The following is a 9599-nucleotide window of genomic DNA, read 5'->3' as shown; positions in this document are numbered from 1 at the left end:
ATTTTTTTTGAAAGCAATAAGAGGCAATGGATATCATTTCGTCCCCAAAGGTGGGGCGTTCTCTACCGAAACCATCATGCTTGTTGTGAGAAGCTCTTGTTTATGAGAAGCATATACCCAAACCTGCCCCAAATGGGACAAAAAATTTACCACGACATGTTGATGCCGCTCCATGATAGCATGCCAAGTTTCATGAATTTCAGACGAGTTTTTGATTTACTAGAATTTAAAAATCAGGCAACTCAATGTTTTGCCGACAATCAATGGTGCCTTGGTGTTTGAAATTCATTCTCATTTCTTGCATGGGACCTAAGCATGCATCCAGGGACAAAGATTTGATTTTTTAACTAATTTATATGCATTGGAGCATGCGCATGTAGTTCAAATTTGAATTATGCACATAAATGCATTGAAAACTCACCTAATGCATAAAAATGTCCAAACGAACCTTGAATAATTCCAATTCTTTTATGGCACACATATAGTTGCATGATCACTACAGATAAAAGGTCTAGCAATTCAAACACCGTCCATGGCCGCTGTGACCCCATTATGTAATTCAAATCAAGACGAAAAATCAAGTAGATCCCACACAGTTTATTATAACCAACCGTGTGAGATGCAGCACAAAATATCTTGGAGCACCGTCGGAGTATAGTACACATACGACTTACACGAGAAGGTGCGATGGCTATAGTCCACAACCCACTCCGAATAAGGGACCATGTCTGATGACACTTTGCGCGCCAGTTTTTTGGCTGAAGCGATTCCAAATTTTCGCCTTCCGCGGAAATATCTACCTCCCCGCCCCCCTTACCAAAAGCCACATTTCCCATGTTTCTGCCTTCCTTCCCAAGTTGAAACCTTTACTCCTTGATTGCAGCACCGCCGCCTCCTCGTCGGTGACCCTCCTTCATGCTGCTCGGCCTCGCCTATCCAGGTAGGTAATCCACACCTGACCCTCATCCTCCTCCTTCTTCCAAATCCCACATGCCCCGACCGCCGGCGCGAGCGCGACACCTTCCACCCAAATCACCGACCCCTCCACCAAATAAGCACCGGCCTAAGCCATGGTGCACGCAGTATAGCCAGGACCTCAAGGAGCATTTGGCAGCGGAGAAGCAAATCGCGGCCGCACGCGCGGATGAGGTCGCGATGGCTGCCATTCGTGCCGACCCCCAGATCTGGGAGGAGCACCTCGCCCTCGAGGCCACCGTTGACGCCTCGCGCGCCGACGCCGTGACGCGGTTGGCTGCTTTAAATGACAGTTCATGGCGTTTTCTCGAGGCCATCATCGGTGCCTTCGACGAAGACTACAAGGTGTTTTTTCAGCGTGCACATGCTTACCTCATCTCGAGAGCCAGCATGTTGGTGCCCGGAGCGGCCCAGGCAACTCACCACTACAACAAAGGGCACCCACGATGCGGAGGCCTCGACCTCTTCCATGTCCAAGGAGCCAATCATCATCGATATCTCTGACAATGAGGAGTAGCTTGTCTTATTAGCTCACTATAAGGACCCATGTTCAGTTTGCTAGCTACTGCCTTTCCTTAACAAATTCTAGTGAATTTTGTTATCTACTTTTACCATGCAATCTTCTGCTATAGTGTATATGTTCTATATGTTATGCAATATGGTGTTCAATTAACTACTTGGTTCAATTCTACAAATGTGATGTTTAATTCTTCAGGGTGCAATATTTTCAAGTTGTTAATCATGCTTGGTTTGGTTAACTGTCTGATCTTCTATTAGGGGTATGTTATATTGTTCAATTGGTGTTTAGTTAACTGCTTGGTTCATTTGTTGTGGCTTGGTTCACTTGTTATGGTGTTTAGTTAACTGCTTGGTTCAATTCTGCAATGCGATGTTTAATTGTTGTGGCTGCATTCTGTTATTGTATACCATGTGAGGAATAAATCGAATTTGGTTGTACTAAATACATGAGAAATAAATACAATTGCTATACTTCCAAGTTGTTAAGCATGCTTGGTTTGGTTAACTGTCTGATATTCTATTAGGAGTATGTTATATTGTGCAATGTGTTGCTCAGTTAACGTTTGATTCATTTGTTGTGGTGTTTTTTTAACTGCTTGGTTCAATTCTGCAATGCGATATTCAATTGCCATGTCTGCATTCTGTTATTGTATACCATGCGAGGAATTAATCGAATTTGGCTGTACTAAATGCACGAGAAACAAATACAATTGCTATATTTCCAAGTTGTTAAGCATGCTTGGTTTGATTAACTATCTGATCTTCTATTAGGAGTATGTTATATTGTGCAATGTGGTGCCCAGTTAACGTTTGGTTCATTTGTTGTGGTGTATAGTTAACTGTTTGGTTCAATTCTGCAATGCGATATTCAATTGTTGTAGCTGCATTCTGTTATTTTATACCATGTGAGGAATAAATCGAGTTTGGCCGCACTTAATACATGAGAAACATATACAAATGCTATATTTCCTTGTTCTTAATCATGCTTGGTTTGGATAAATGAGTTTTTCCATGTGGCTTGAATTAATCTGATGAATCTGCAATGTGCTTATTTTTTATCAACATATTTTACTGATAGCATGCGAACCCTTACTTAACCTGATGACTAACTACCTTATATGTGTTGCAGGGAAACAATGGGAAGCACCGATGTTTACAAGATGGTACTAACTATTATAACTTGCCTTTTTTTATTCCTTTGCCCTGTTTCCAATATAGAGAAGATATTTATGCACACCCTTATTTTCAGGGTTCACTGATGATTACCTCTCAAACCACCTCTATGGTCATAAGGCGAGGACAGTTTCATACAACACCCACGGTTCAATATTGAAGTGTTTCTGAAGAGGTCGAAGGATGGATGGTCAATCATCCACATGCACTGACCTAAAGTTGCAGAGACCTTCAACATGAATGAAGGCTCAATATTCGCCTTTTGCTTCAACAATTTTTCAGATGAGATGCATCTCTTTATGTACCGTATATGATGCTAATTTCGAAAGGTTCTAGATGTTGCATGTGAAACTTGCTGCTGGTGCAGCTGTGTAATGGGGTAGCTGAGTGCTGAAGCTATATCATGTTGTACTCCGATATATTTCAATTATGAAATCCTGCTTCCTTAATATGGAAATGAAATATATTATGTGCTTAATATGAATGTCAATTAGATTAGTAAATGGATTATTAATAATAGGGCAACTAGCCCGCTAATTGACCAATTAGCTTGCTAATCGGGTTTTCCTATTGCAAACGGTTAATGAGAAAACACCATGGGCGATGACCTCAGGCAACGCACACAGTTTTTAGGAATAAACCGTGTTGGATCAATGAACAATCACACACGACATTCTTTTCAAAACTGTTTGCGTTACGCCACCTTGCGCAAACGTTTTCCTTGTAATAACTGTGTGAGATGTATATACGAACGGAAACGTTTAGTGGTGACTGACTGTGTGGGTGTACTTACGACCGGAAATGATTTCGCCTGTATAATTGTATTTTTTTGAGCACTACTGTACGTATTTTTGTATTTGAGTGCTCGCCAGTCGCACACGACCTTATTTTGCCGAGCGTGTGTGCCAGGAGGGCATATCCCCAACGTTTTCTGGGTCGTGTGGGAAGAACCCCCCTATCGCCCACACTTACTTGACGACGGTTCCGAATGCCATCACGAAAAAGGATTAAAAACCATTTGTTTAGGACCGACGCGTAACAGTGCACATCTTCTTTGCGTGTGATACGACCCAATTCCTTTGGAGTTGTTTTCGCGAAGTCGTTGGCGGTCACTGATGCCATACTAATGTCCCCCACCTCTTCGCGGAAATCCAATCCTTCCGCCCATCGGCCCGCCACATTAGGTGCCTGACCATTGGGGTGCTCGCGTGAACGCTTTGGACAGTCCGCAATAAGCTTGTGATTCAGCGTATTCCCTTTCAACGTGCCACTGACGCTGTCTTTAAAATGTGTGGTTCCCTGCAGCTGTGGCGGCTGGTTAGCCGCTCTTCCGACTGAGACGCCATCAACACCATCATCGCCGACCTTCACTCGATGGCGCTTCGTTTGGCGGCCCCGCTTCCGCCGCCTCCTCCCGATCCTAATTAGCCTGATTTGGCTGCTCCACCCTGTGTTGGGTCTGCGCGTGTGTCTTTTCAGGGCTTGTTGAGCTGTACCCCCAGTAAAACCCCGTACTATTGTCGTGTGCTACTTTGTGTGTGTGGATTAAACTTGTGTTGGATGTTGTGTTCTGACGATTTGCTTTATATATAAAGCATGGTGAAAGCCTTTTTTGATAAAACGGAGGGAGTACTACATAGTCAGGAAAAGAAAACTAGAAATCAAGGAAATTAAACACTTAATACTACCGAGCCCATGAAAATAAATAGGCAACCGGAAGCAGGTAGTGGGCCGTAATCTAGCCCACTCGCCGCTTCCACAAGCGGCCCAGCATCAACTGCCCTTCTCTCTCTTCTTCTCCCCACTAGAGTCTGCATTTGGAGGGAGCGGAAGTAAAGTCGCGCGCCCAGTCCCCTCCATTTTCCCGCCTTCCCCAAACCCTAGTCTCCGAGGCGATTTTCGATCCATCCCACCGGAGAAGAAGACGACGGAGAGGATGCGCGGCGGCACGGTGCAGATCAACTGGCACGACCTGCAGCCGGTGCTCACCCTCGACTTCCACCCCGTATCCCGCCGCCTCGCCACCGGCGGCGGAGACCACGACATCAAGGTCCGCCATTCTCTTTTCTCTGCACAGGAGATCCGAATCTCGTGACTGTGCCGTGCCTCCTCGGTCCGGCCTGTGGCTGATTTTCTAGCTGGGGTTGCAAGGATAGTCCGTGAACTTCACGCCCGCACTTATCCCCTCCGATTTCATGGCGTTTGGCTTGCAGATCTGGGCGATAGCGTCGGATGAGTCGGAGGAGAAGCTCCCCACCGCTTCCTACGTCAGCAGCCTCTCGTCTCACAGCTCCGCCGTCAATGTTCTCCGCTTCTCTCCTTCTGGTAGGTGGTAACGTAATTTCATAATATCTTCAATGTCAGCGTAGGCAGTATCTATTTGTTATTTTCATTTCATTTGAGAAGTTTCTTATGTTTTCTTTCCTGGGAAAAAATGTAGATAAAATAAACACCCAATGTATTTTTTGTTTGAATACGCTTAATTAACCCCATCTTTTGCACTGGTTACATGCAGGTGAAAATCTGGCGTCCGGTGCTGATGGTATGTTCAATTTTGCACTGACACCTATTTGTTTCGCTGTTATGGAAGGCACCAGTTCTCCCAATTCAATGAGGAAGAAATTTATTGGTTGTTCCCATACGGAGGGTTTGAAGTTCACAACATAACCAACACAATAGAAAACAGCCAGAAAAGTATCCACCACTCTGCTTGGTCCTGTAGTCAGCATGTTTGTCACGAGCTCTACTCAAAGGCATGCTTGTGTACAAGCACCACTTGGTTGAGCATTTACATCTGTTGTAGAAGTACAACTTAACTTGTCCTACTTGAAGCTATTGTTGTTGTAGCTAATTGATCGGGTGAATTTTGTGTGTCCTAGGTATGTAAACTGGTTTCTTCGGTAATTGACATCTGATGGTTTAAATTTGACCGAGAAAAGTAGGAAAATTTCTACTGCGGCATTTGAATTATATTTACATGTTTGGTTGTACAAGTTAGGGTATAAAGTTCTACAAAACTAAGACCAAACTGGAAAGCTGCTGAACGCTGTTCAGCCAATCACCAAATTAACCTGGCATGTCTGTAATTTCGCTCCCATCTCTCAATAGTTAGGTCTTAATTGTTGAACATGTTATTTCCAACAATCTGTATTCACCAAGGTGCTAGGTTTGCAACCTTTATAACTCAAGGCACTCTAATATTTCATTGAGATCATGAAATGCTTCACACACCAGAGATTAACAGTTACATTGAGAGAATAATTCCTGCGCCTTTGTGTGACAGGTGGTGGTATTATCCTTTGGACATTGCACTCCACTGATGATGGCGAGGCTTGGAAAATACACAAATCCTTATTGTGAGATATACCATCTGAAAATAATGGTTCCTTGAAGCAGCACTCTTGTTTTGATGCATGCTCAATTATTTTGGCCTTGTTTGTATGGTAGGTTCCATCGCAAGGATGTTCTTGACCTGCAGTGGTCGAGTGATGGGTCATACCTTGTTTCTGCTTCAGTTGACAACAGTTGCATAATATGGGATGCTAATAAAGGTAATTCCTACCAAAAACAGGTGATTCGATGTTTGCACCATCTTGGCTTCTGTATCATATGCTTGATATGCAACATCATTCTCAGGTGTGGTGCAACAGATGTTGGAAGGCCATTTGCATTATGTTCAGGGGGTGGCATGGGATCCTCTGGGTCAATATATTGCCTCTTTGAGCTCTGACAGAACTTGTAAAATTTATGCAAACAAGCCTCAAGGCAAATCCAAGAATACAGAGAAGATGAACTTTGTTTGCCAGCATACACTAGTGAAGGCAGAACTTCAAAATCATGACGAGTCTAAGGTTCGTCTGATGTACTTTAACTGCCACATCCTTTTGATGTGCATTGAACAAGTAAGATAATCCTTTATCTTGCAGCCACCAGTTAAAACTCATTTGTTTCATGATGAGACATTACCATCTTTCTTCCGGAGGCTGGCATGGTCACCGGATGGGTCTTTTCTGGTACTGCCAGCAGGTATAATTATTTTACCACGTGCACACAATTTAGCTTACCTTCACCACATTCTCTATTCCATTAACAAGTTTTGCTCTCTTCTTTATCTTAACCAGGCCTGTGCAAATACTCATCTGAAGTGATCAACACTGCCTATATTTTGTCAAGGAGAGACTTGTCAAGGTAGCGCATTTAATACTTGAAATAACATCTCTATGATCCCACCTTTAAAATAAATGACTCCATCCTTTGAGTTCAGCCGGTGCCTACAGTAACATAATGTAAAGAGTAAAGCATTAAATAAGCTATATCACTGATTTGTTCCTTCGCATTACACGAACATCCAATCAGAAGTGAAGTTGAAGAAGGCTGTACATAATTTCACAGGCGCTTCTGGAAATTAGATCGACTTGCTTCATCTAAAAGTCAGTTATAGGATGGAACTAACGTTCTAACCTTTGAGAGCTCTTTGATTCCCTAGTTGTCTTAGAATGCTATAAATAGTTGTGTGGTTTCTGGATACACGCTAAATTTTTAGGGTTTTTATGGCATAAATGATAAAAACCCAAATTTTTAATATCTTATTTCTTGAGCGTATAACTTATCCCAGTATACATAGTTTTGTAGCTCTTTAGGATACTAATTTGTTTGGCCTTGCAGGCCTGCAATACAACTCCCTGGTGCAAGTAAAGCTATAGTAGCAGTTCGTTTTTGCCCTATTGTTTTCACCCTACGTGGTTCTCAATCAGGTAGCTTCATTGGCTTGCAACCCCGCTAGGAGGTTCTCACGGTGTTACTGATCTGTTACAGTGAAATTGAACTACTTCTGTACTGTTGCAGAAGGTTTATTCAAGCTTCCTTACCGAGCTGTTTTTGCCGTTGCCACTTTCAACTCTCTGTATGTCTATGACACCGAAAGTGCTGCTCCAATTCTAATACATGCTGGTCTACATTATGCCGCCATTACGGATATTGCATGGTGAGTACAACAACAGTTTTTTTGCTTCTAGAGTCTTCTCCATTGGTTAAACAGGAACTCAGTCTATTTGGCATTCCTACTGGAACTAGAAATTTATCTTTTCCTTATTCTGCCAGGTCTCCTGATGCGAAGTACTTGTCATTGTCATCACGAGATGGTTACTGCACTATTATTGAGTTTGAGAATGAGGAACTAGGGCAGCCACATGCCCTCTCAGGTATTTTCTATATATTCCCTTTTATGTCTCCTCTCTTTCTGGGAGGGCGGTTTGCAGATAGTTTCTTATCATGACCCCAATCATTGGTGCATCTTACCTTATGATGCAACAAAGGTTGACGAGTTGACCAGTCGGCGAGTCGTTCCGAGGCTGAGACTCATAGGCTATGCGTGACTAATCGACACTAGTCGACACTGAAGTTCCGACTCATAGACTAGTCGACACTGAAGTGTAGTCGGCCCTGGAGTTGAGACTCATAGACTAGTCTTGACTAGTCCTTGGACTCGTAATCCATGGATGCAACTCCCTTTGATTCATGGTTTAAGACAAATGTGCATAATTTTATGCTGCTAGATGCATTGTCCATCATGGCATGCATTTACTTGAAAATGCTCTTCTAAAAGTTCAATTTTCTGAAAATCTCACAGGAAAAAAGGAAGTTACAGAGGGAAATGTCACATGCAGAAATACCAAGCCACCAACAGTAGATAGCATGGAAGTTGATGTCAGTACCCGCAAAATTAAGAAGTCAGGCAGCCCCGTGGGTACAGTGACACCTCCACCAGTGTTGGCCGAAAATAGCACATTGAGTAAGCCTACTTTGAAGCAATTTACCCGCGTTGCAATCAACTATGTGGCTGAATTGGTTAAGATTATGACATCTTGTGTAGTACTGGACAATCACTTTTACGTTAAAGTGTAAGAAATTTTGTTTGTGCCCATGTTCTCCTTCAGCTTTCTCCTTCAGCTCTAGCCCCAGAATTTCCCTTCTGATCATGGTACACACTGAGGAACCACATGGAATAATGGTTTTGTTTCTGGTTTTGTTTCTGAACACATTTAGTTATGAGTAACATGCAACCGCTAGCCGTTCTGACATTGGTCATGTTTAATTTTGTTAAAATAATTCCTACCACACACATAAGTCGGCCATACACAATGCCAACAATAACAATCACATTTAATAGACCAAATAGTCTTCCAGTGTGTTTATTTCAGTTAATGTCAGTATATACGCTCATATGAATATTGTATATCCATCAAGGTCCAAGGGTATGGATATCATTCTAAACAGGGTAGTAACTCTGCTTAATAGTCTAATAGAGTTTCAGTCTGAATCTGCATCCTGCATACATTGGCTATCTTTGTTCCTTCTTGCATGCACTTTCCCTGTGGCGACTGTCCTTTCATGGTTATTCTTCTGTACTCTTCAGGAATGAAGGAAGGAAATGTGGCCTGTGAACATGCAAAGCCAAAGGCAGACAGCATGGACGTTGATGTTGGTGCCAGCAAAGCTAAGACGGAAGCCAGTCCTATGTCTGTAGAGGTGACACCGCCACCAGTGTCAGCCCAGAAGAGTGCATCGAGTAAGCCTACTAAGAAGCGAATTACTCCTATTGCAATTAACTAAGTAGCAGAAGTAGTTAGAATCATGATATCCTTTGTATTGACAACAAGTACTGGAAACTACAAATTAGGTTACTCTGTAAAGAAATGTAGCCTGCTGCTGTTTTCACCTTCTGCTGTAGTCCCAGAAATCCACTCTGCTCATGGCACGTATGGATCAATTTTATGGGCAGAAAGATCATGTCTATTTGCGAGCACATTTTGTTAAGAAGTAATTTTCGCTAAGTGTCTTTTCACGGTTGTGTGATATTTTGTTAAGGAAATCCATTCATAGACATAAATTGCTCATATGTATACTTATTTGCTAAGGGTCTTTTCACTGTT

At 42.7% G+C, this 9599-nt stretch overlaps 1 protein-coding gene across 2 annotated transcripts; it reads left to right on the top strand.

Moving 5' to 3' along the window:
- Window positions 1-4454: 4454 nt before the first annotated feature.
- LOC123147638 (chromatin assembly factor 1 subunit FAS2 homolog) lies at window positions 4455-9500 on the top strand. Of its 2 annotated transcripts, none has more exons than XM_044566900.1 (13): window positions 4455-4717; window positions 4881-4992; window positions 5183-5209; window positions 5951-6023; window positions 6115-6218; window positions 6304-6518; window positions 6594-6693; window positions 6789-6855; window positions 7333-7421; window positions 7513-7651; window positions 7768-7868; window positions 8297-8458; window positions 9083-9500. In XM_044566900.1, the coding sequence occupies exons 1-13, from the start codon at window positions 4604-4606 to the stop codon at window positions 9277-9279; spliced, it is 1500 nt and encodes a 499-aa protein (XP_044422835.1). In that variant the 5' UTR covers window positions 4455-4603; the 3' UTR covers window positions 9280-9500. The 2 variants fall into 2 exon arrangements, with proteins under 2 accessions (XP_044422835.1, XP_044422834.1); XM_044566899.1 differs by having other exon boundaries at window positions 4473-4717; window positions 7516-7651.
- The last annotated feature ends 99 nt before the right edge of the window (window positions 9501-9599 follow it).

The sequence above is a fragment of the Triticum aestivum genome, chromosome 7A (genome assembly GCF_018294505.1).
Source record: "Triticum aestivum cultivar Chinese Spring chromosome 7A, IWGSC CS RefSeq v2.1, whole genome shotgun sequence".
Classification (NCBI taxonomy): Eukaryota; Viridiplantae; Streptophyta; class Magnoliopsida; order Poales; family Poaceae; genus Triticum; species Triticum aestivum.
This window is presented reverse-complemented; position numbering and strand designations above follow the sequence as displayed.

Coding starts and splice junctions, on each gene's coding strand:
- LOC123147638 (XM_044566900.1), top strand. CDS start 4,604: ATGCGCGGCGGCACGGTGCAGATCAACTGGCACGACCTGCAGCCGGTG. Junction 4,993..5,182: donor TCTCCGCTTCTCTCCTTCTG/GTAGGTGGTAAC, acceptor GGTTACATGCAG/GTGAAAATCTGGCGTCCGGT. Junction 8,459..9,082: donor GGCCGAAAATAGCACATTGA/GTAAGCCTACTT, acceptor TGTACTCTTCAG/GAATGAAGGAAGGAAATGTG.